Here is a 26561-nt window from a genome sequence, read left to right as displayed (position 1 = left end):
ACTATATACTTTATATACTATACACTTGATGTCAGTATATATCTCCCCTGTAGGGCTGTGGACTTCACGTGTGCAGAGATCCTGGCTTCATTTGTATCCCTACCACCCAGATTGATGTCTAGTACTAACTGTTTGCTGGCTGTAACAAAAGGATCCCCTTTTGTTTTCTTCCCACCGCCTCATCTCTACAAAGTTCAGCCCTAGATCTGAATCTCTAGCTTGGCATCTAAATTCCCCACTTAGGGGACCCCTGGGTGGTGCAGCGGTTTAGCGCCTGCCTTTGGCCCAGGGCGCGATCCTGGAGACCCGGGATCGAATCCCACATCGGGCTCCCGGTGCATGGAGCCTGCTTCTCCCTCTGCCTGTGTCTCTGCCTCTCTCTCTCTCTCTCTCTGTGTGTGTGACTATCATAAAAAAAAAAAAAAAAAAAAAAATTCCCCACTTAGTTCTGATCTCTTGATCAACATTTCCATTTTTATGTCCCAGCAACACCTAACCTGAACTTAACATCCTCCCCCAAATTAGTTCTTCCTTCTAACTGTATTTCTGTTAATAAAACCATTTCCCTAGTCACCGAGGCTTGAAATTGAAAAATCAGCTTTCTTCTTCTTCCCTGTTTATAAACAGTCTGAAATTAAGTCCTATAGACTATACTTCCATATTTCCTATAGTTTACCTTCTTATTTCTACTTTTACATCCTAGCCCAAGCCCTGATCAACTCTTCTCTTACCTACTAGGGTAACTACCACTTCTTTCCTCCTTCCCTCAACCTATCCATAGATCTTTTGACCTCATTCTTTTTAAAGCATAATCATACTAATTATTCAAAAGCTTCTGATGATTTCCCTTCCAAACAATAAAGTATACATTTCTCAACCTGATATTCAAAATTGTAACACACAAACCTCTCATTCTTTTAGAAAATACCTTTTGAGCATCTTTGAACTAGGCATCCTGTTGGTGTTAATGATGCAAAAATAAAGAAGTCCATTAGAAGAGAAGAGCAAATAAATAGACCAATAAAAATGTGTAAAAGTATAGAGATAAAGGTATGCAGAGAGAATTACAGGAGTACTAAGGAGACCTACTTAATCAAGCCTGGCTTTTTTTTTTTTTATCTGGAAATTGATATGTTTAAATCATGGGTTATCTTTAGTTTCAAGTATCTGATAAAAATCTATTATACAAACATCAGAAATTTGGTTGCTCAATATATTTTGTTTCATTTTAAATTACCTCTCTCATTTTATGGCATCATATAGCATTCCTAATTAATGCAAAACATAATAGTCTATAAATACTTAATTCACCCTATTTTTAAAACAGCATCTGACAGATAAAAATAAGATAATAGTAATAGAATTTAAGGCATTTTCTTTTTAGTGGTTGTTCTAAAATTTATAATATACATTTATAACAATTCATTCTGTCTTCAAAGTATATTATACCACTTTACCTATCTCATAAAAACCTTACAAAGATAAACTTCGATTTCTTTCATCCTGTCCTTTGTGCTGTTATGGTCCAACATTTTATTTCTGTATGCTTATGATCTCCATAATACATTCTGTATTTTTGTTTATAAATTTTTTTTTAATTTTTATTTATTTATGATAGTCACAGAGAGAGAGAGAGGCAGAGACACAGGCAGAGGGAGAAGCAGGCTCCATGCACCGGGAGCCTGACGTGGGATTCGATCCCGGGTCTCCAGGATCGCGCCCTGGGCCAAAGGCAGGCGCCAAACCGCTGCGCCACTCAGGGATCCCTGTATTTTTGTTTAAATAGCAAGTTATCGGGATCCCTGGGTGGCGCAGCGGTTTGGCACCTGCCTTTGGCCCAGGGCGCGATCCAGGAGATCTGGGATCGAATCCCACATCGGGCTCCCGGTGCATGGAGCCTGCTGTCTCCCTCTGCCTGTGTCTCTGCCTCTCTCTCTATCTCTCTGTGACTATCATAAATAAAAATAAATAAATAAATAAATAAATAAATAAATAAATAAATAAATAAATAGCAAGTTATCTTTTAAAGAAAATTTAAAAAATTATTTTATACTTACCCACATATATAATATTCATGGCATTTTTATTCCTTTGTGTAGTACCTGATTTCCATCTTATATGATTCTTCTAACTGGAAAACCTTTAGCATTTTTCATGGTGCCTGTCTGCTGGCCTTCGATTATCCCATCTGAAAAAGTCTTCATTTTTTATTTTTTGAATAGAATTCTAATTGACTTTTAAAAATTCTTTTTATGCCTTAAACATGTCCGTCACTCCATTGTCTTTTCTTTTTCTTCTTTTGGGATTTGTTGACTTTTCTAGATCTGTGAGTTTGTCATTTTTATCAAATTAGAAATTTTTTAGCCATTATTTCTCCAGCTGTTTTTCCTAGTGCCTTCCCCCAGTCTCTTCTGGACTCCAATTACATATGTCTTAGATTGCTTGATATTTTCCCGCAAGTCACTTATGCTATATCTAGTAATTTCTTTTTAGTTCTTTTCTCATGCTTGATTTTGAATAGTTTCTATTGTTGTGTCTTCAAGCTCACTGAATTATTTTCTGCAGTATCCAGTCTCCTGTTAGTCCCATCCAGTATAGTTTTCACTTTAAATATTTTACTTTTCCTCTGTAGAAGTTCATTTTGGATCTTTGATTGCTTTCTATTTTTCCTCCTCATGTTCATATTTTTGGTTATATTCTATAGCATATGGAGCTTTAAAAAAAAAGATTTATTTATTTATTTGAGAGAGAGTGAGAGCATGCTCAAGTTGGGGGAGGGGGCAAAGGAAGAGGGAGAGAAATCTTCAAGCTGACTCCCCACTGAGCACAGAGCTTGTTGTGGGACTCTGAGACTATGACTAAAGCCAAAATCAGTGGTCAGCTGCCTAACTGACTAAGCTACCCAGGTGCTCCTTGAGCATTTTTTTAAATAACTTTTAAGAAGGCCTGATAGGGGCACCTGGGTGGCTCAGCGGTTGAGCGTCTGCCTTTGATTCAGGTCATGATCCCAGGGTCCTGTGTTTGAGTCCCATAACAGGCTCCCTGAATGGAGCCTGCTTCTCCCTCTGCCTGTGTCTCTGCCTCTCTCTGTGTGCCTCTCATGAATAAATAAGAAAATCTTTAAAAAAAATAAAAGTCCTGACAATTCTATCATCTCTGTAATTTCTGGGCCATGTATAGTAATTGATTTTTTACCTACTTATGGATCATATTTTCCTTTTTCTTTGTGTTCTTGGTAATTTTTGATTGTATACTAAATTTTACATTAGTAAGTGCTAGATTTTGTTGTGTTCCATTATAAAAGTATTGAACTTTAACATTGTAGTTATCTTTTTGAGTCACACTTTTAATATTTGTTAGGGTGGACCTAGAGTAACCTTTAGTACTAATTTAGCCCCATTACTCAGGTATTTCACTTCTAGGGCCTCTAGAACTCACTATATATTAGGAAGTCTCCATGCTCTTTGGTGGGGGTACAGACTAGTCTCAGACTCATAAATTCCAGGAATTGTTTGTTATACTCAACTGCAGTGATTGATTCCAGTTTTGGACTCCACATGAGATTCCAGTCACTCAGTCTTTGTCTGCAGGATGCAGCATTCAGTATTCATTCTATTCTGTATGCTGTGTTCAGTATTCAGTAATAATATTCAGTCCTTGATTTACAGATGATTTTTCAATACGTCTTACCTTTCCAGTTGTTTTGGAGGGTAATTTCCATAGCAATTAATCTTTTTTTTTAAGCAATTAATCTTTTATAAATAGAACCAGAAGTCTTATGTGTTAGCATTTTTATAGGACTTCGCCAAATATTACAAAATATTATAAAATTTTATAAAGTGGTTATATTCAGTCAACTATATAAGTGAAATGAGTTTGTGTGTTGCATGTATGTTTGTTGGATAGTCATTCGGGGTGTTTTTTTAACCCTAAATGTACCACTATTCTTTATTTTTATTGTAGGTTTGGCTCCATGCACCATATGAACTTCATCTTTCCTTATTTGAACATTTTATTGAACTACTCACCGAGTCCAGGTATCAGTTAATATCCATGAGTTAATTGTTCAGTAATAGAAGAGATGATAGCATGGTCTATATAAAATGTTCTTTCTCTTACAGTGAAGCTTCAAAGAATGCCAAATTAATGAGGGAATTCCAGCTAATTCCCAAGTTGCTACTGACTCTTCGAGATATGTCTTTATCCCAACCTACCATTGCTGCTATTAGTAATGTGCTGAGCTTCTTACTGCAAGGTTTTCCCAATAGCAATGATCTCCTCAGGTAGTGAAAACTTCTGTATCTGTTTATTAACTAAAAGTATCAGTGAGGTTAAAGTGAATGAGACAAATGTAATTGGTTCTTATGCATGTGTCATACCTGTAATGTTAATATTCCAGATACTTGTAAGGCATAAAAAATATGCATGTCTCAGTATCTTGTCTTTATATAGCAAAACCAGTTGTTGCCACTAGTGAATAAGAAAATATATAGGACTGAGCCCAGCAACATTGATCGTCCTAGACGTTAAATGTGTTCAGTATACGAATTCTCGGTGCATCTTCCCTAAGCCTTGCTACTTCTCAAGTGTATGTGCCAATTGTGCACAATCTCCTACCCTGCCCCCTGTAGTGGGCATGCCATCTCTTTTATATATTTATTTTCTGTCACCCAAACAGATAATGAGATTTTATTTTTGTATATTCAAACCTTTCATATGATTTATTATTTTGCAGCTAATGAGAAATGGCTTAAGGCATATTTACAGGTTGTCTGTAGAATAATTTTAATATCTACATGGTAATTCCCATCTTAAAATGGAAGGAAAATGCGGCCTAACCAAAGTATTATCCAAGTAGAGAATTCCTTAAACTCAATTTGATCACTTTTCACATACTTGCCCAGGTATCACAGGTAAAACCACGCTGACTGATTAGAATATTCCCTATAGACTAGTCTCTAATCTGTGTACCATGCTTTTTTTTTTTTTTTACATTTATTTACCTTAAGGACATTTTTGTAACTTTGCAACAGATTTAAAACTGGAGTTTGAAAATTATTTTGGAGATTAGAGTGCTTGTTTTTTAACAGTAACTATTTAAATCTTATTCTGGAACTATAATAATCACTTTGCTAAAATTATCACTGAAACCATCAAGTTTTTATTTTTATCTACCAATTTAGAAACTAAAACCTAGAAAGGTTAAGTTACCTGCCTCAAGTAACAAGATTAAAAACTGGTAGAGCCAGGATTTTAACATTACCCATGTTTCTAAAACCAAAGTTCTTAATTACCAGGCTACAGTGGATCCATATAGATAATGTTAGGACATTTTAATTTGGATCATACTGTTCAGTTCTTTAAAATGCATTAAAGGGTTAGTGCATTAAAGGACTCATTTCTGGAGAAATATATTTTATCCTATGTTTTAAAATATTGTAACATATAATGTTAATTACAGTGTTCCTAGGGGAAGTAAAATTTACACAATCTCTTAAAGGTCTATAAAAGATTAGTTAAAACGAGAAGTATTATTTTTTCATTTCTTTGTGTTTGGGGAGAGAAAAAAACCTAAAATCCATAACTTTTCTCTTGTTTTTAAAGGTTTGGCCAGTTTATTTCTTCTACTTTACCAACATTTGCAGTTTGTGAGAAATTTGTAGTTATGGAAATAAACAATGAAGAGAAGCTTGATACTGGTGAGTCCAGTCTGGAGCTTGAAAACTAATTGCTATGCCCTGTTTTCTTGCACAATTTATAATTATATGTGATGCTATTATATTACTTTTCTCCTTACATTACTTTTCATGGTCTTTCACAGATGTATTTATGTTAAGTCAAGCCTATATAATAAACAAAGTACAGAATTACCTATGGAACTTAATAGGGTGTGAATTCTACTTAAAAACTAAAATCTTTCCTGGTGGTGGGTAGAGAGATGGGTGAAATAAGGGAGATTAAGAGTACACTTACCATGGGTGCCTGGGTGGCTCAGCAGTTGAGTGTCTGCCTTTGGCTCAGGGCATGATCCTGGAGTCCCAGGAGCAAGTCCTATATCGGGCTCCCCGCATGGAGCCTGCTTCTCCCTCTGCCTGTGTCTCTGCTTTTTTTCTCTCTCTGTGTGTCTCTCATGAATAAATAAATAAAATCTTAAAAAAAAAAAGTACACTTTACTTGAGCACTAAGAAATGTATAGAATTGTTGAATCGTGACTGAAACTAATATAATATGTTTGTTTTTATTTTTTTAAAGGTTTTATTTATTTATTTGAGAGAGAGAGAGCACACAAGTAGGGGTGGGGAGGTACAGAGGGAGAGGGAGAAGCAGATTCATAGCTGTGTAGAGAGCCTGATTCAGGGCTCGATTCCAGGACCCCAGGATAATGACCTGAGCCAAAGGCAGACACAACCAACCGAACTGCTCAGGTGCCCCTATAATACTGTATGTTAATTGTAAGTAAATTAAAAAAAAAAAACAAAACTCTTAAAGCAGTAAAAAAAAAAAGAAAAGTCACAGAGATGAAAGGTACAGAATAGTCAGTGATATTGTAAATGTTGTATAGTGACAGATGGTAGCTACCTACACATGTGGTTGAACATAGCATAACATATATAGATGTCAAATCACTGTGTAAAAAAAATTAAAAATAGAATTAATTAATTAAGTCTTAGAGGATTCATAGCAGTGATCCTTTAAATAGCAAACTCTATTCTATGTGATTTTTGAATATTAATTTTTAAAAGTTTATATACATCTCTTCAGAAACGCAGATACTTGATAGTATGAATTACATCTATATAACTTATTTTCATTTTCCTATGAAATATTTAGTAGTCAGGGAAAAACACTTACTGGAATCATTTTATGTAAGTATAAAATAAAAATAGTTTAAAAAATAAAAAATAAAAATAGTTTCATAAGTTGTGGGATTCTGAGCCCATGAGAACCACTTTTTTTTTTTTTTTAAAGATTTATTTATTTTAGAGACCATGATCGGGGGAGGAGCAGAGAGAGGGAGAAAGAAAGTATCAAGCAGACTCCCACTGCAAGTGGAGTCTGAGGACATGGGGCTTGACCCCAGTACCCTGAGATCATGATGTGAGGCAAAATCAAGAGCCGGATGTTTAGCCAACTAAGTCACCCAGGCACCCCCACTTTTCTTTTTTAACCTTTCTTCATTTGGTGCATATTTTTTCCCCTTCTGGTCCATATTTTTCCTTTTATGTATTCTAGGATAGATTTGTTGGGAAAGCATTGAAAGAACCTTTTACATTAACTTGTAATTAAATTCACAATATCTTATATTTGTCGGCATTATTTCCATTATTATCCTATTATTCCTAAATCATAACACATAAATGACTTTCCTTATACCACTATCCACCTGGACAGTGGAGAAACAATGCTGTTGAATCAGTACCACACAAAGGTGTTTTCCTCCGTTGGCTATACCACCTGGAACACAGCCTCTCTGGTGCTTCATGAATAAGAAGAGAAAGTGTTATAATCATGTTTTTCAAAAGAGATCCTGGGATTTAAGAGTCTCTTTAAATTCCTTAAACCTGGGATTTCCTGCAAATTATAGCGGAACATAAGGCTGCTGCTGACCACTCATCTACTCCTATACTTATTTGGAACAATGTTGATATTTCTTTGATAAAGCAGATTAGCAGTGGATGAGAAGCTTAAAGATAAAATCAATGGTTAATACTTACTGAGTACCTAATATCTGCCATGCACTGTTTAAGTGCTTTTTATATTCTTATAACAATCCTATGAAATAAGTATTATTGTTATCCTAGTTTTACAAGGGAAGAAACTGAGGCCCAGAAAGATTAAGTAGAAGAAATTTACCTGAGATCATACTACTTGCATTTGAACCCAGATAATCCAGACCAACACTGGAAGCTTTTTGACCACTACATTTTTCTACCATTTGCAAGGATTATTTCTTAGCTCTGAATTAATTAATCTAAGCCAAGTAAATTGGTATTAGCAAAAGCCCTTTAAAAAATCTTTGGAAATATATAACGTTTATTTCAAATATTAAAAAGATATATGAAAAGTATTTCTCTAGTCTCCATATTTCTTGCTGGCTATTGAATTCAGTTAGTACAACTAATATAACATTTTCTTTGAGAAGAGCACAGTGGTGGAAATGTATAAACTAAGTTTTTCTGTTGATCTGCCAGGTAATCAGACTGGTATTCTCATCATTTCATTGCCATTTGAAATAATAGAAAAAATCAGAAGTATATTACTGGTCTTGATAGTATAGGGCATTTGCTGTTTATTTGACATGGACAGCAGGTTCCTTAAATCGGTTCCTTAAATCGGTCCAATATGTGTCAGGGCTACAATTTTGGGGGAGGGGCTAATCCTTTTGCTGTTCTGAGCTACTATTGTCAACTGCTGTTGTACATACTGTTATGTGTAAGGGCGTAAGTATATTATGTTTGTAAAATTCATTCTGTACAGTTGCAGATCAAGGTTGCTCTTCTGTGATATACAGGATCTTATATTTTAAAGACCATCTTGGGATACAATTAGAGAATTTAGTATTTTGATGTACTAAGACCTATCTTAAGTTTAATATTTTACCTTTGCAAAAACTTTAATTAAAGATGTTATTTAAAAAAGAAAAAAAAGTATTTTACAAAAGACTATATTAACTGCAATGTGATGTTCCAAAAAATTAAAACCATAGTTTATTCTTTGAAGTAATTAATACAACATTCAGGATATACCTACAAAAAAGAAGATGGCTTAAATAATGCAGAACATCAGTATAATAATCAGTGGAAAATAAAATAGCATAAAAGGGTAGTGCACTATGGAAGAAAGCATCAGTCTGAGTGGGAAGAGGTTAAGCTGGAAATTCAGAGTTTTATTGTTTTATATTTTAAAATTAGGGGAAGCAAAACTAACAGTGAGAAAACTAGATGTAAATCTAAGGAGAAAAATCAAACAATCAATCGTCTAAGGAGAATTTTTCACTTCTGGGTGGATCACCATTTTACTGAAAAGGAATAATTGAAAGGAAGCTCTCTGTATCTCAATTTAGATTGTATGGTATGTTTTTAATAAAGCAGTTTATAAAATACCAGTCTTACCTCTAAGAAGAGAAGGGAATCTTGAATCTCCCTTGGTAAACTTGAAGCACCCTTCCCAATGATTAAGGCACAGAATTAGCATTTTAAAGTTTTTTTTTTAAATTTTTATTTATTTATGATAGTCCCACACACACACAGAGAGAGAGAGAGAGAGAGAGAGAGAGAGAGGCAGAGACATAGGCAGAGGGAGAAGCAGGCTCCAAGCACTGGGAGCCCAACGTGGGACCAGGTCTCCAGGATCGCCCTGAGCCAAAGGCAGGCGCTAAACCACTGCGCCACCCAGGGATCCCATAATTAGCATTTTAAAAAACAATGTTTAAGGATGAAAGGAATCCCTTGCCCAAACAAATAAAAGCAAATGACCATTGAAAGTCCAAGTTTAGCCTGAGCTTCAGTTCTAGAATAAAGGAAGGCCTGGAGATTGTGATTTACCAAGCCAGAGCCCATCATTGTCAGGCCTGGGTCTGGAACACCGGGCCATGGATGCCCAGTCCTTTGTACTTCCAGTCCTATCCATTGAGAACCATAAGTTCTCTGCTTTCCTCCCTTTCTTTTCCCTTTTCTCTTGTGCATTTGAGTACCTTTGCCTCTCTTCTATGCTATTTAATTCTAAGTCTCCTTTATTTTTTTTCATTTGTTTTTATTGAAGTTCAATTTGCCAACATATAGTATAACACCCAGGCTCATCCCATCAAGTGCCCCCCTCAGGGCCCTCAGTGCCAGTTACCCCAATCCCCCGCCCACCTCCCCTTCTGCAACCCTTTTTTTTGCTTCCCAGAGTTAGGAGTCTCTCATGATTTGTCTCCCTCTCATAATCCCTTTCACTATTTCTATTTGCATGTATGAGTATAACCATAGGGTTGTCCTTCTCCAATTGACTTACTTCACTCAGCATAATATCCTCCAGTCCCATCCATGTCGAAGCAAATGTTAGGTATTCGTCCTTTATGATGGCTGAATAATATTCCATTTTTCTTTATCCATTCATCTGTTGAAGGACAACACAGCTCCTTCCACAGTTTAGCTATTGTAGACATTGCTGCTATGAACATTGGGGTGCAGGTGTCCTGGTGTTTCACTACATCTGTATCTTTGGGGTAAATACCCAGTAGTGTAATTGCTGGGTTATAGGGTAGCTCTATTTATCTCTCTTTTATACATTACAAATTTATTGAGTAGTTTGTGCTTCCTATTTTTCATTTTTAAATCTTGTAAATTTATTTATATCCTTCAAAATGAAACTGGCAATTAAGAATTTGGATCGATATTTTTATTCACATGGCTGTTTTCACTCTATTGGTGGGGCAAATATTATTTAAGAAAGGGTTTACATCCTTTTATTACTTGTTTTAGATATGTCAAATGTAATGAACAATTTTCAAGATTCTAAAGAGAAGTAGTTAATAGACGCTTCTGCTTGTCCACATTAGTGGAAAGCACTCCTAGAGGAAATATTTCCTAAAAAATGTATTTTTCAGTGAGATTTCCGAGAACAATGTTGTGTATTTTATACTGGTTTATCTACTAAGGCAATTTAATATATATATTTTCATTGTAGGAACTGAAGAAGAGTTTGGAGGTCTTGTGTCTGCTAATCTTATACTTTTGAGGAACAGACTTCTAGATATCTTGTTAAAACTAGTTTACACATCTAAAGAAAAGACAAGCATTAATTTGCAGTAAGTAAAATATTCTTAGACTTGATGGTAGCAGTGTCTATTACTAGTTAAATCAGAGTAAAGGAAGAACTGCTACTGACTTTTAATAGATTTTTTGAACCCTGCAACTTATAGTATCTTCAAACAAAACTAGTCTTTCTTGAAATTTTGAGTACTAATCCTTGAAATTAATGTACTGTTTTTTTCTTCTGAATTCATCTGCCTTTAAATAGAGCTTGTGAAGAACTGGTCAAGACACTGGGTTTTGACTGGATTATGATGTTTATGGAAGAACACTTGCATTCCACCACAGTTACGGCAGCCATGAGGATTCTTGTTGTGCTACTGAGTAATCAGTCTATCCTCATCAAATTTAAGGAAGGACTCAGCGGTGGAGGGTGGCTGGAACAGACAGATTCTGTCTTAACTAATAAGATTGGAACTGTATTAGGTATGGGACTTACCATCAGCTGCTTTAAAAATAAGCTTTCTTGTATTTTGTTTGTTTTTTTAAAATCTTATCAAAGCTTATATACTCTTCAATTTATCTGACAATCATTAAGAATTATGAATTATTTTTTTTAAAGATTTTATTTATTTGAGAGCAAGCACTAGCACGAGCAGGGGGAGGGGCAGAGGGAGACGGAGAAGCAGACTCTCCCAGATGAGTAGGGAGCCTGATTCAGGGCTTGATCCCAAGACCCCAAGATCATGACCAGAACTGAAGGCAGATGCTTAACTGACTGAGCCACTCAAGTGCCCCAGAATTATGAATTTTAATGAGTGAACAAATGAATAAAAAACTTAGTTTCAAATTTGGCATTTTTAATTACAAATCAAACTAAAGTCAGACACAGGATATAAACAATGTGAAAACTCAAGAGAATTCCTTATTCTCTTTTTGTTGTTGTTCTATAGTTCCCTTTCTGATCTGTAAGTAGGTAATTAGCAAATTATCAAAAACTAAATTAAGAACAATCAGTATTTTGAGTGCCAATTTTATGCCAGTTACTAAACATTTTCATTTTCACAATAACTTATTTTCATAATAGTCCCAAGAGGTATAAATACTATCACACCCATTTTAGAGAATGAGAAAACCAAGGCATACAGATGAAGTCACTTGTCAGTGAGGAAGTGTCAAAAATTGAATCCAGGTCAATTAGATTCAATAAAACTGTGCTTTTAATAGTTATATTGCCTCTCAAAGATCTGAGCTTGAAGTTTCAGCCAAAGTTCCCTATTACCTGCTTGCTAGTTCTATGCTATTTTTAACATGGAACTAAGCATTTAAGTAAAATTAGAAAATTATAGTTTCTTATGTTAGATTCATTTGAACTGCTATATTTCTGTTCACATTATGACATTGTTTTGGAAAATATATATTTAAAATAATGTTTTTATTGAAAATTATAGTCATTCAATTCTTAAGGTATTTTTATTTATTTTTTTTTTTTTGTTTTTTGTTTTTTTTTTATTTTTTTTATTTATTTTTTTTTTTTTCTTAAGGTATTTTTAATTCAAGTATTTTGAAAATATATTTCTTTATAACATTACATTTAAAATGCTATGTAATTGTAGTCTGGAATAAAGCATCAAAAATACATATTTGCCCATGTTATTTAGGAGTCCAGATTGAATATGCAATTTATCTGTAAAAAAAATGTAAAAGCATCAGTACCTAGGTGTTGCCTACACTGCTTTCTCAAATATTAAGGAAAATGATAGGAAGACAGATTTTACAGCATAAGATTATTTTATTGTTATTTCATATTGGAGAATGGCTGAAGAAACTTTGTAATGAAGAAAAGAATTCACTGTGAAATGATTTCTCAAGAAAATTGTTGGCTTTCAAATATGTATTCTAAATTATCATTATATATATACTTTCATGATCTAAAAAGTCTCACTATTTTGCAATGACCTTAGGAGAGGGATATAACCTACAAACATTATTATAAACAGTTTGATAGCAAGAGATTTCACTCGTTGACCTTAATGATAGCTGCTAGAGAGTAAGCAATAAATGTGAATTCTGCTGAATGTGTGTTCTGTTGAATGTGAGAGTTTTAAATACTAATTGATAGCACTGTTTCTCATCAAGAGCCAAAACCACCCACAGCAGTGTTAACACCTAAGATTCATACAGCACATTGTGGTTTGCCAAAGTCTTTTAACATGTGTCATCTCCTTTGGCAGATGTGTATTTTATCATAAGTTATACTTTATAGGAAATAAACCTAATAAATACAAATTAAGGATTGATTTCTCTAACTAGGAAAGTAACACTATTAAGTGCATTAGGTTCCTGAGTCAGACAATAATAATTGTGTCTAAGTAGCTGTCTTCTAAATGGTAATCCTGTTCTTTTGTCTGACCTGTGTCACTTCAGTAATATCAGAAAAAGATGCTTTTTCTGTATCTGACCTACCTGACTTCGTGCCTTAGAATTTATTTGTCCTTCATTCTGCTTACAAATTGCATATGCTTCTCTTATTCTAAAAAAGAAATCTAGGAATTTAAGTTTAATATAAATTTGATTCAATTTAATTTTCCTAAATATCTGTGTGATAACACACACATATATATTTGTAGACAGATATATATAATATTATATATATATATATATAATTTGATTCTATTTGATGTGATGAGCAACCTGTTCTTGCATGTTTTATTCACATTTATTAGTTTTTATCAAATTTTGCTTTATAAAATACCTTCTACATAGCTTTAACTTGAATCTTAATTGTTAGTAACATACTAAGTATTCCTTAAAATTAATTATAGGGAAAAGTAGAATGTGAGAATTTAGAAAGGAAATAAATGCTGGTACTAGTTTTCATTTAGGACCTGTAATTTGTTCAAAATTTATTTTCCTATTTAATGTATAAAATTATTACTTTATGTCTTCTGACTTCTTAAAACTCAAGACTTTTTTTTGTAGCTTAGAATTCACTATAAGCAAAAACCACCAGTGTCCCACTGTAGCCAGTCTTTCAGAAATGTGCCAGTGTCCTTAAGAAGGCCAAGGGAGACAGTGTAACTTTACAAACTCTAAAATAGAGACATCGGGCTGGAGTCTCCTTACTTTAGTCTCTCTTACTAAAATAGAGACATACTTACTGGAGTCCTAGGGCCACCACTCTTCAGCTTTGTGACTTTGAACAAATTGCATATTTTCCACATAAACTTATTTCCATCCATGTAAAAATAATCATAGCAATTTCTAACTCACATATTTATTGTGTTTGAGAAATGATATGAAAGATTGGCAAATTGCTATGCAGTTTTTTAATTAGAAAAAACTTCAGAACATTAATTCACATCACAGTAAGCAGTTGCTTAGGATGAAATTATTAAAAAGCTAGCTAGACGAACTTCTCTTTTATTATTTTAAATAGTAGCAAATATGTGCTCACTTCATCCTAGAAAAAAACAAATTGTAAGAAAAAAATGAATATTCATTTGAAATAAAAATTGCTTCAGGGTAAAAATCCTTCATCTCTTGGTTGCTCTTCATATGAGTTTTACATTGAAACTGGCCAACACTTATTCTGTGCCAAGCATTGCACTAGGTATGGGGAGGCAAAAGGACTAAATATTCAAGTTGTAGTTGTATCCTGATTAGTTACATAACCAAAGGATCAGGATTGACGGAAAGACAGATGCTATGTAACCCACATCCATAAGCACTGACCATTTCCTAGAAGAGCTGTATTTCTAGGAAGAACCCTGCATGTTCATTCAGATAGAGCCACAGTCACAGCAGGCTCAGATTTGCTGTCCCAGCACTGGGCAACCTTCCAACAGAATCACGGATCATGTTGTGAGGAAGGATTCATTTTATTTTGTCTTGTCTCAAAACTTGTACATAATTTGCAATCAACTAGTTTAACATGATCTTCAGGACAAATGACATATTAACTAAATATAGTTAATTATAATTACATGCTAAATATAATTATAGCAATTACTGTTTTTTAAGGTACATTTTTGTATATCCTAACTTTTGGCCACATTTTGAATTTTATTTTCTTCTTAGGGAAATTTTAGAGCTCACGAGGGCATTGTTTTAATGAGGAGAATTTACATTACCTCTTCTATTTGATTGTCTCAAGTATTTTTCAAGACCTGTACTCCAATAGACAGGCTTGCTGAAATCAGAGATAGTAAAGTAGAACTTTTAACTGGAAGATTAATTCAACAATAGAATAGTTAATTGCCTGTATTAATACAGATATTCTGGGTAGAAATGTCACATGTACTGAATTACTCCTTTCTTTGTTAATACAGCAAGGCAATCAGTTACTCATCTTGTACTTACTGTTACGTTTCCTCTCCTCTTAGGATTCAATGTGGGCAGGAGTGCTGGCGGGAGATCGACGGTCAGGGAGATTAACCGGGACGCTTGTCATTTTCCTGGTTTCCCAGTTCTTCAGTCATTCCTTCCTAAACACACTAATGTCCCTGCTCTCTATTTTCTCCTCATGGCATTGTTTCTACAGCAGCCAGTTAGTGAGCTGCCTGAGAACCTGCAGGTCAGTGTGCCTGTCATCAGCAGCCGATGTAAGCAGGGTTGCCAGGTAGGAATTATCTAGTAAGGCGTAAGTGTGATTATATGTGCCGGGAAATCACCACATGGTGATCGGTTACTCACAGTAAAACCGAAAGGCTTCCATCCCTTTCTCACAGTTAGAATTTGATTTGGGAGGAAAAATCTGAAGATACTGTGGAAAACTTTTGCAAAAAGTCCTTTTTCCCTATTTGGTTTTTTGGTTTCGTCTTTTGTTGTTTTGTTTTGTTTTGTTTTGTTTTTGATTACTCTGTATGATCCTGTGTGCATAAAGACTTTGGGTGGTATTTTAATGGTGACTTGAAGAATCCAAGTGATGTGATTTTATCTAAAAGTATAATGTCATTTCTATAGAACTAAAAATAAAGAGAGTGTGGTATGTATACCACGAATTAATTGGATAGGATTTTTAGTGCAAGTTCTGATTACAAAAATGTTTTAAATTTCTTAATGATTGGTGACATCCACTTTAGGAAAACACTAAAGCTTTATTTGAATCCTAGTTGAAGACTATTGTGGATATCTATATAGCTTACGTTTTTGGCACTGTGAAGACTTAGGAATTTAGTTTTCAACTCAATTACTATACTTCCATCATAAAGCCAAATGCTAATTCAGATCTATTCTAGTAATTGACAAAACCTTTTAAACCAAAACAAAGTCTGTACCTTTACATTAAGTCACAATACAGATTCAGGCTTAACAGAGTTTGGTTGGTTATATAATTTTTCAAAATAAGCATGACACCATAGTCATAAAGTGTTATATAAAAGTGCTGTGAATAAGTCTCCTCAACTGATTTTTATTTCGTCAAATCTTATCTGTATGTAACCTAAAAGTGAATTAGAACATTGCTAGGAGAGGGGGAAAAAAGTGAGTCCCACATGCTTTTTTAAAAGATTGTGCTTAAAATCCTCAGTTCTATAATGTCATCTCCTGGTTAATTAGCATGTACTTTCTTTTTGTTTGTTTTCGTTATAGAAAAAAAGTATAAAACAATGTTTTTAACATAGGTACCTAAGACAGGATGATACATAGTATTCTCTTTTCTTTATAAATGTAAAAATTTACAAATTTTCAAAATTTAGGAGGGAAGAATGCTAAATCTCTCTCTCCATCATTGATCACTTTGAAAAAACCTAATTAGTTTTGAAGTTTTAGAATATTGGAACTTGTAAGGGACTCTAGGTGAAAAAATTGACAGTGGCTAATCTTCATTCACTTTGACCTCTGCAGTTTGATTTAGATTCCATTTGGACATTCATCTTTGGAGTTCCTGCCTCCAGTGGAACTGTGGTCTCTTCTATCCATAATGTGTGCACAGAAGCTGCTTTTTTATTATTGGGGATGCTCCGCAGCATGCTGAATTCAGTAAGTTTACAGACATACTTAAACCTGTTGGTACTTCCTCCTGCCTGTGATATGTATATATTTTTAAAGAGTTTATTTATTTATTCATGACAGACACACACACGGGGGGTGTGGGCAGAGACCCAGGCAGAGGGGAGAAGCAGGCTCCATGCAGGGAGCCCAATGTGGGACTCGATCCCGGGTCTCCAGGATCACGCCCTGGGTCAAAGGCAGGCGCTAAACCCCTGAGCCACCTGGCCTACCCTGTTGTATTGCTCTTAAGGAAAAAACACACTCTTATGTGTCTGCTCTGCTCCCAACATTCTGCTATAACACTGCTTTACTTCTGACACTATGGTCACAAAATACATGGGGGTGTTTACCACACTAGCTGGGTGTCCACAGCTCAGTTCAGTTCCAATGCTGTTTACCTGGAGATAGCATCATTCCCACCAGACTGTAGTTCACTACCCCCACATCAGATGCCAGTCAAAAGTCCATGTTGTAACCTGTGCTTCTGACCTGCCAGCTATAAATTGGAGGTTCCCAGATCACTCAGGAAATCATTTTACTTACTAGATTACCAATTTATTATAAAAGGATATGACTCAGGAACAGCCAGATGGGAGAGATGAGAGTGTAAGGTATAGGGAAGGACACAGAGCTTCCATGTCCTCTCCACCTGTTGTTCTCCCAGCACCTCTGTCCATCAACATAGAATGCAACGTAGAAGCTCTCCAAACCCTGTCCTTTAGGGGTTTTATGCAGGCTACATTTCATAGACGTGATTGAATCATTGGCCACTGGTGACTGAACTCAATCTCTAGTCCCTCTCCCCTCCCTAGAAGTTAGGAAGTGCAGAGCTTTAGTTCTGAAAGTTCTAACCCTCTAATCAGGTGGTTGGTTCCCCTGGCAAGCCTCTATCTTTCAGGGCTTTCCTTAAGTCTGATCATTAACATTAACTCAGCTGTGGTTGAAAGGGGTTTGTTATGATTAATGAAAGACACCTTTGTGTCCCTTCTTAGGACATTCCAAGGGTTTTAGTACCTCTGTGCCAAGAATGGGATGGGAAAAAGACCAAGTATATATTTCTTATTATAAATCATAATATTACAGTTGAATATTGCTGGAAGTGTTATTCTTGTCACTTTACATATGACAGTGTGAGGTTCAGAAAGGTGAAGTAACTTCCCCATCTTTTATGTTACTCCTAATTCTCACATGATGGAGGATGGGACAGCTTTGTGGATAATACAGCCACTACTGGCACCAACTATACTCATGATGATAATGATAAATAATCAAAACCACTGACTCCAGTTACTGAGCTGTGAGTATATCAGTGAATAGAGAAACCTTCTGCCAGTCTCTAGGAGAATTGTGTTTGTTTTAGCTCATTTCTAGATTTGTTTATGTATATTTGCTCATGTGTGTAGTTCCTAAGAGTTCTGAACCATCAACATACCCAGTTTTAGAAAAGCAGTGAGTAATGTATTTTTAAAGCAATTTTTAGCAGTGTCAGTTTTTCTAACATATTATTTCTCTTCTTGTCCCCATGACAGCCTTGGCAATCAGAAGAAGAGGGATCTTGGCTCCGAGAATATCCTGTGACCCTGATGCAGTTCTTTAGATACTTATATCACAACGTTCCCGACCTGGCTTCCATGTGGATGAGCCCTGACTTCCTGTGTGCATTAGCAGCCACGGTCTTCCCCTTCAACATCCGCCCTTACTCAGAGATGGTAGGAAAGGGGGCAGAGGGAATGTCAAACTGGAATTACTCGGCTCCAATGGTTAGCAGCATTTTCTTCCCAGTCTTTTAAGCTTTTGACCAAGTTATAGCCTCACCTCTCACATTATTGTCTGGTGTCGCCTCCCCACCCTCTCCTTCTGCTTTCCCTAAAATAGCAGTGAACCCTGCTTCCTGTTTTGTGTACTGTGTTCTTGCAAATCCTTGGTTAATCACTTCCCTCTTCAAGTCATTGCAGACCCATTTCTTGCTTTATGTGCTCATAGCAGTGTTGTTGTGAAATGTCGTATCCAAGTCACAGAACTCTGGTCAGTCTGAATTGGTCTCCACTTTATTTATTTCAGAAATTAGGCATCTCCTGGACTTCAATATGCAAATAATGTCATTCTCATTTCATTTATTTTAAGCAGTTATCCACAATAGAGCTAAAATTCAACATAAAACAGATACACGGTTAGTGACTGGTCAGCTTAATATCAGAAAGACCATGTGTTAAGTAACCATGACATATGGTTCCCGGTTGCTACCTTGAAATGAGAGTTAAATAAGCAAAGTGAAGTAATGTATTGAATAGCTTAATACGAGGTGAAAGACTAAAGGGAAATACTGTTGCTACTATAATTTAGTTTTTAGGAAACATGAAAGTGAAAATATCATATAAAATCAAATATGATTAGCATATACTCCTGCTTGATTTTACCAGGTGACTGATCTTGATGATGAAGTTGGATCTCCAGCAGAAGAATTTAAAGCCTTTGCAGCAGACACGGGGATGAACAGAAGCCAGTCAGAATATTGCAATGTGGGCACAAAGACCTATCTGACCAATCACCCAGCCAAAAAATTTGTTTTTGACTTCATGCGAGTCTTAATAATTGACAACCTCTGTCTTACTCCTGCCAGCAAGCAGACTCCACTAATTGATCTTTTGTTGGAGGTAAAGAAAAAAAAATGCATTTGTATCTCTTGTGTAGTTTTTATACTTAGAACATTAATAACCAAGCACATTTTATGCCAGATGCCTTTCAGATTTCATATTTTGGGTTGTACAGGCAGAGCATATCACAGACTATGGGAATTTTTTTACATCTCAAATATGCTATATACTCTAACAACTTATTTTCTTTCCATTCCCACAAGCGTATCCCTAATTCAGCCCTTTATCATCCTTTCCCTAGGCAGGAATTGATAGACTCTTCTGTAAAGGGCCAAAGAGTAAATATTCCAAGCTTTACAGGCCATGCAGTCTCTGTTATAAAACTATTCAACTATAACATTATAGCTAGAAAACAGCCAATGACAATACATAAATGAGTGAGCATGGCTGTTTCAGTAAGACTTTGCCACAAAAACAGACATAGGCTGGATTTGGCCCATGGGCCTTCATGTACCAACACCTTCTCATGCCACTCATAGCGACCTTGTCTCCTCAGCTTATAACTTCCTACTTCCATCCCTCTTTTGTAATATTATCAGGTATTATTGCTCTTGGGGTCCTGTGCAGCTTAAAACATGGTGCATTGCACACAGTATTTGCTTAATATGCACTTACTGAAATTTCCCCAAGGCAGCAAAGTTCTTGGTTGCTTGCTGTCTTAGCTCTGACTGCTATACCAAATACCATAGACTATGTGGCTTAAGTAAGTAACAGACATTTATTTTTCACAGTTCCAGAGACTGAGAAATCTTGACATCAAGGTGGCAGCTTGGTGAAGTTTTGGTGCCCTCTTCCTGGCTTGTAGATGGCTGCCTTGCTATACTCTCACATGGCAGAGGGAGAGAGAGAAAGAGTGAGCACAAGAGCAAGCTCTGGTGTTTCTTTTTCTTATAAGGGCACTAATCTTCTCATGAGCACTCCACCATCATGACCTCATCTAAACCTAATTACTTTCTGATGGCTCCATATCTTAATGCCATCACATTGATGGTTAGAGCTTTTCCATATGAATTTGGAGGGACACATTTACTCCATTGCACTTGTCCATTTTCCTAATAAATGATACAGATCAGCTGACACATCAGAAATGAGCCCTAAGTGGCCATATTGCTGGCTCTAGAAATTGATCATCCCTGAAAACCAAATGTTCACCTAGGAAAAAATCTCAAAAGATCAAAGGAAGAGAATTTAGTATATGACTAGTTGCCTGTACATTCATATTCTTTTGGTCAATTCATATAGGTAGGGTCAAGCAGTCCATTCATTCCACATCTCTGAAAATAATAACGTTAGCTCTCTAAAGATTCAGTCAGTGCAAAAGACTAACTGCTTTTCTCTCTGGGGAACTTCCCATATGCTCTCGGCCATTTGGCAACTGAATCTGCGCTTTCTCTGCTCCCTCTAGTGGCTAACACAGTTAATTTTTTTATTTGAAACCTTAAAACTGCAGGAGATATTTTATCCTGTTCATGTGAAAATGTCTCTGTTCAGTCAGTTAAAAGAAATTGCTAATGTAATTTAGATACCAGTCATGCTAAGCATTTTAACCAGGACCACAATGTTTAATATTGGCAGAAAAATAATCACTATCATCAATAATTCATTTGGTGGATTTAAAAGCATGCCTAGTAGAGCTTGTCCTCCTTGGAAACTTTTTTTTTCTCCCTCCTTGGAAACTTTAAGAAGCAAGATGGCTAGTACCTTAGTGTATTGGGTAAGAATTTGGAGCACTCTATGCAAAATGAGATGGTGATCAGGACATAACAGGATAATAAAGTTCAGAAGAAGTGTGTGTAAGAAAGCACAACTGAGCCTAATAATGAAATACACATGTATGGAATATATGGAGAGATCTATCCAGTAATAGAATTTTCAGTCTTGTAGAAACCCTGATAGCTAACTAACTAGCCTTGAAAAAATGATATAATTGTCTTTTATTTTGGTTTTCTATATTTTTCAAAAAGAAGATTTGATATAGCATGTGTTAACCTTTAGTTAATACTCTCTTTGTTGTGGATAGTAATTTGCCCTATAGTGGAATTGTATCTGTACTGGGAAGTCAGGGATGCTAGGGTTATATTTCAGGGAGAAACAGGGAATGTCAAGATTGAAACTCCCAGGTAGATTATAAACTCCTTAAAATTAGTCACCACCTTTCACATGTCCTTTAATCTTTCACAGAATTAGTACAGTTTTTTGATGTATTCTTTTGTGTATTTTTTAATCATTTAACTATAACTACATCCTGGCAGTACTCAAACAGGAAGATATGATATCGTCTAATAAGAGATACACAGTTGTTTTTAAAAATTAACTTAATACCTTGAGGAACTTCAACTCTACTACACATGTACAGAATAAATATACAAAACATTTATTGCACCACATGTCTTCCTATGGTGTAAAAAAGTGAATGGCAAGCATATGATTTTGAACGTTGGGATTATAAAGTCTTTATCTCTGAAGAAGTTCAAGAAGAGAATTATCCTGTATATTTACCATTTACCTGCACATAAAGGATCGGGTTTGAACCAACTTATTTTCAGTTTGGTACATTTGAGGCAAACCATCTTCAGTCTTAGGACTGTAAGATTCTCACCATGAGACTATCTACTTGATTTGATCTACAAAAGAATGTGTGAAATTATCTTTATTAGTAGTTTATAAAAATAAGATTCCCATTCTTACAGGCTGGCCAGAGTGTGACACTGAGACCAAGTACAGAGGAGATAGTAGGCGTAATTGAAAGAGCAGAGGTTTTGGAGTGAGAAATACCTATTTTGAATTCTAGCCCTGTTATTTATTATATAAGAATTTTTATCTCACTGAGCTTAGTCCATTCTCTGGGAAATAATTTATATACAATCTCCCCTACATGATTTTTGTAGGAGTTAGGTGTATGTAAATCACCAGCAAAAACTGTATGCTGGTTATAGCTGTGTGACCTTGGCCATTCTTAGTTCTCTTCACCACTTATAGTTTGCCCACTTCTCAAATGGTATAAAATAGAACCTGTCTCTGAGGACTGCTGTGAGAATTAAATAAGATAATACATTGAAGATTCTAACAGAAGACCTGGCATGTAAGGCTTACTCAGAAAATGCAGTGACCTATACTGTCATATACCTGTGGGTGTCCAGTAGCCCTGCTCCCAACTCATGTGTGTCTCTGCTGTCACCACCGTGTCTAATGGAGGGTCCAGTGAATTTGCTGCGCACAAATGCCACCATGGCGGCAAGAAAGTAGATAGAAAAGGTTTTGGCTATACCTGAAAGATAATGGAGCTAAGGGGGCTGAGTTGAAGTGTGCTTTTCTGATGCCATATGTACTTCTCCATGGTCTCGGGAGTTAAGACTCTGTATTCCAGCCATCTTCTAAAAGACTTCCCCATTCAAATCAGTGTGAAATCCACCCTGGGTGACTATAGGTTAGTAAACAAAAGGTAGCAAAAGGGGGCAAAGAGAGAAGAGATCAGTTACAAAAGGTAGCAAAAGGGGGCAAAGAGAGAAGAGATCAGTTAAGAGGAATACTGTAGCCAGAGTGAAGAAGCTCAAAATCCTCTTAAGGGCTTCAGCCCATTACAGAAACCACAGGATACAAAAAGTCTTCCTCTCAGAGCCACGTTGCCCTGAATGTGAGCAGCAGGCTCCATGGGCTATCTGGCCTGTGCACGCAAAGATTCTGCACAGCGTCTATAGGCTGCAAAAAGGAGGCTGTGATATTTTTGAATACTGGTATTGACTGGCTTCCCTGTTTCTATAGGGAAGGCATCTGACGGCCACAAGCCAGAACAGATCATAGTGCTCACCCTATCTTCCTTCTGCCCTGAACTCATCCCAGTTATCTGGTGCAGCCAACCAGGTTTATCTAAAAGATTGATGAGGAGATTGTAGCAGAGTTGCTCTTGTGCATTTGTTAACTTCACTATGGAGACTTTTAGTAAAGCTGGAAGCGTATGGTATAGCAGGTGAGGCCATGGACTTTACCATCAAAGAAACTGAGGTTTGAATCCTTGTTATGACTTAACCACTCTAAGCCTCAGTTACTGTATCTCTGAAATGTGATAGTATCTACTTCAGAGAGATATTTTGCAGATTGAGATAATGTACATAAAACTAAGCACTGTATCTGGTACATAATAGTAAGTCCATAGAATATTTGTTTAAAAAAACACCTCTGAGACACTGTGCATGTATTTATATAGTCTTAAATCCTTAAAAAGCTAGGCTACAATAAATGTCACCAATAACATTTAAACTCAGCAATTAGAGCCGATGACAAGTATAAATTCTGGGTCATAATCACTCCTATATCAGCTTCTGTGAGGGGATTCAGAGGATTAAATGTCAGTTGGTGACTGAGCCAGCCTTAAATCCTTGCAGAATGCAAAATAATATTTCTTAATTAAGTAAAGATAAAAATTGTTAATGAAGCTACTTCTCTGTGTCCTGTGGTCCCTCTGTTTGTAGACCCCAAAACTTTGTCTACTTAAGTTTTGATAAACTCTGCTCATTATTACTTACCCATTAACCACCTTTAGTTATTATGATCCAGAATGAACACTGTCATCTTCAGGAGTGTTCAAATCCTCCTGTGAATGGAGAGCCTTACTCTGGTAAACTTTGATCAGCTCAAGCTATTTGATAAAATGGTCTCTGATCTGATTACAAGGTAATCCTCAAAGATCTAATCAATCTGCTGCTTACCACTTAAAACATTCTCATTTGCTCTTCATTTGGCAGGGATGGGGTCTCACTGTGCCATCAGCATGAGGAATAAGCAGGGCATGGGTGACCAGGGCTCTCCTGCTGACCATTGTTATTAATCTGTTCAACCACACAGGAAAATTTATTAAGATCAAAAACAACATGACATGTCCTTCACTTTTTCCTAAATTATTCTAATACCAGACCAAATTCCTGAACAGTAGTACTATTTTGTTTTTTCATTCATCATTCTTTATTGGGACATTGATTTGTTTGTAAGATTTGAGTAATACAGCTTGTCTCCTTGTAACACTAGTACTATTTTAACTATTTAAGGCCCATATTTTGTCATTTTAAAACAAAATAAATATGTCTTACAAGGAAAACAGAAAAATGTTTGTTGTAACTTTGGTTTAGTTGGTTTTCAAATCCCTAGAATAAGATTTTTTATTTGAATAGAGAATTTAAATTTTAACTGTTCCTTTAAACCCTTTATCAGTATCTTGAAAATCAGAATGGAAAGAAATGGGTTTTTTGAAGTAGAGCAGATTTTAATTTTAAATTCACAACAGTAGTCTAAAGCCTACTTTTGTAACATGGTCATAAACGTAGTCCCAAATCTATCTGTTCAAGGATCTACAAAGCATCAGTGCTATGCCTGTATTTAAAACATAAAGATCTCTTTTTAAGAAAAAATTTTATGTCCGTTTGTTGAATTGTTTAATATCCAGCCCTTATCAAAAGCTGACTAAAACCACTGGCATTTGAGAATGACAAAAGGATCTTTCCCACCTTTTATCCACTGGACTGCCAGTGCTTTGTCACCCACCTCACAGGTTAGATACTTGACGTTTAGGCACTTGGATTATATTACCCTAATTACCAATAGAAATGCCGTCTGAGGACTGTAGTTTAACTTTGTGCCATAAGCTCTTATTCAAGATAATTTTTAAAATCATCTTTGGATTGTATAAAACCGTTATCAAAAGCATTACCTATAGAGTTATCATTGTCCTCTTTATAAAAACCCACAGAGAACATTCCTCCAAGAACAATTTTACGAATGCATGCTTCCTGCCAATCTAGTGTGCTGCTTTTTATAGACAATAAAAAGCTTTGTAAACCATATCTTTTTTTTCTCCTTGATACATGGGAAGCTCAGAGCTAAATTGTATGTTTAGCTAACCTATTGATATAAACATTCCCCTCCCCATTGATTACTAGAATACTAGATTTCTGAGGCTTGGTAGTTGTTTTAATGGCTTTATAATTTTATCTATATCTCATTAGAAATTGCCAGCTGTCTTTGGAAGTGAGATATACTATCAAATATTTATTAAATACCTACAGTGCTTAGAATATTGTTTTTGGAAGACTGGATTCAAAAGAAGATAATGTTTCACTTTTGCTTCTTTTAAATTCTGTGGTCAGAAAAATAAAAGAAAATATAAGCATATCTACCATCTCTCATATCATATTTTGTTATTTACCAGTTTTTTTTATTTGACTGTGTAAGTATGATAATATAACAGTGATTGAACCCTTATCTTTATTTAGTTGATTCTGTTTCTAATTATAAATTTTATTGATTAGGCTTCCCCTGAAAGATCTACAAGAACTCAGCAAAAAGAATTCCAGACTTATATTTTGGATAGTGTGATGGACCATTTGCTTGCAGCTGATGTCTTATTGGGTAATACTGTGTTTTACTTTCACTTTTTAAAAGTACCTGATCATTCTTCTTCTCTGTCTAAACCCCAAGTATATCTCCTTTTTAACTTCATCTTTCCTTTCTGTGCATCTTCCCTTCTTATTGGTATTTTCTGTAGTGAGGAAAAGGCCCATCTAGCTCTTCCCTTTGAATCTGGGATAAAGAATCAGCAACAGGAAGTACTTCGGTTGCTTGTCCACATCTGTACGTTCAGGTGGGAGGAAGAGGACAAGTAAAGAGAATGTGTTAACCATATAACATGGATGCCTGGGTGGCGGCGAGTGTCTGCCTTCAGCTCAGATCATGATCCTGGGGTCCTGGGATCAAGTCCTGCATCGGGCTCCCCGCAGGGAGCCTGCTTCTCCCTCTGCCTTATCTTTGCCTCGCTCTCTGTGTCTCTCATGAATAAATAAATAAAATCTTTAAAAAAAATCCATATTATGTAAACAAGTTACATTTTTATGAATGTCTAATACTTTTAAAAATTAACTACTATGATATACTTAATCAAATTATAAAGCTCTATGAATTAGAACTATGACATCGTGACTATATAAAGCCCCTCAGATAAAAATGCTCTCCTGCCCAGAAACTTCTCTCCTGCCCTGACCCAATAACTGCTCACTGAATCACTGTCCCAACTTCTACAACAACAGATTCACTTTGCATCCTTTTGAACTTTATAAATGAACTCATACATGTATTCCTTGTAGTCTAGCTTTGTATACTCAACACATTTGTGAGATTTGTCCACGTTATT

The 26561-nt window shown here is 35.7% G+C and overlaps 1 protein-coding gene across 9 annotated transcripts in view; it reads left to right on the top strand.

Moving 5' to 3' along the window:
* WDFY3 (WD repeat and FYVE domain containing 3) overlaps positions 1-26561 on the top strand; it is a 271593-nt gene that overhangs the window by 173561 nt on the left and 71471 nt on the right. For 5 of the 9 annotated variants that reach the window (XM_041759517.1, XM_041759516.1, XM_041759512.1 and 2 more), the window contains 10 exons: positions 3964-4037; positions 4122-4283; positions 5605-5699; positions 10672-10792; positions 11005-11222; positions 15122-15357; positions 16584-16718; positions 18260-18490; positions 19151-19384; positions 25684-25783. In XM_041759517.1, coding sequence (XP_041615451.1) covers positions 3964-4037; positions 4122-4283; positions 5605-5699; positions 10672-10792; positions 11005-11222; positions 15122-15357; positions 16584-16718; positions 18260-18490; positions 19151-19384; positions 25684-25783 — 1606 coding nt within the window. The remainder of the gene's footprint in view (positions 1-3963; positions 4038-4121; positions 4284-5604; positions 5700-10671; positions 10793-11004; positions 11223-15121; positions 15358-16583; positions 16719-18259; positions 18491-19150; positions 19385-25683; positions 25784-26561) is intronic. The other 4 variants (XM_041759518.1, XM_041759515.1, XM_041759511.1 and 1 more) reach the window with 2 other exon arrangements.

This window comes from Vulpes lagopus, chromosome 6, assembly GCF_018345385.1.
Source record: "Vulpes lagopus strain Blue_001 chromosome 6, ASM1834538v1, whole genome shotgun sequence".
Classification (NCBI taxonomy): Eukaryota; Metazoa; Chordata; class Mammalia; order Carnivora; family Canidae; genus Vulpes; species Vulpes lagopus.
The sequence above is the reverse complement of the archived record's forward strand: the minus strand, read 5'-3'. Positions and strand labels throughout refer to the sequence as shown.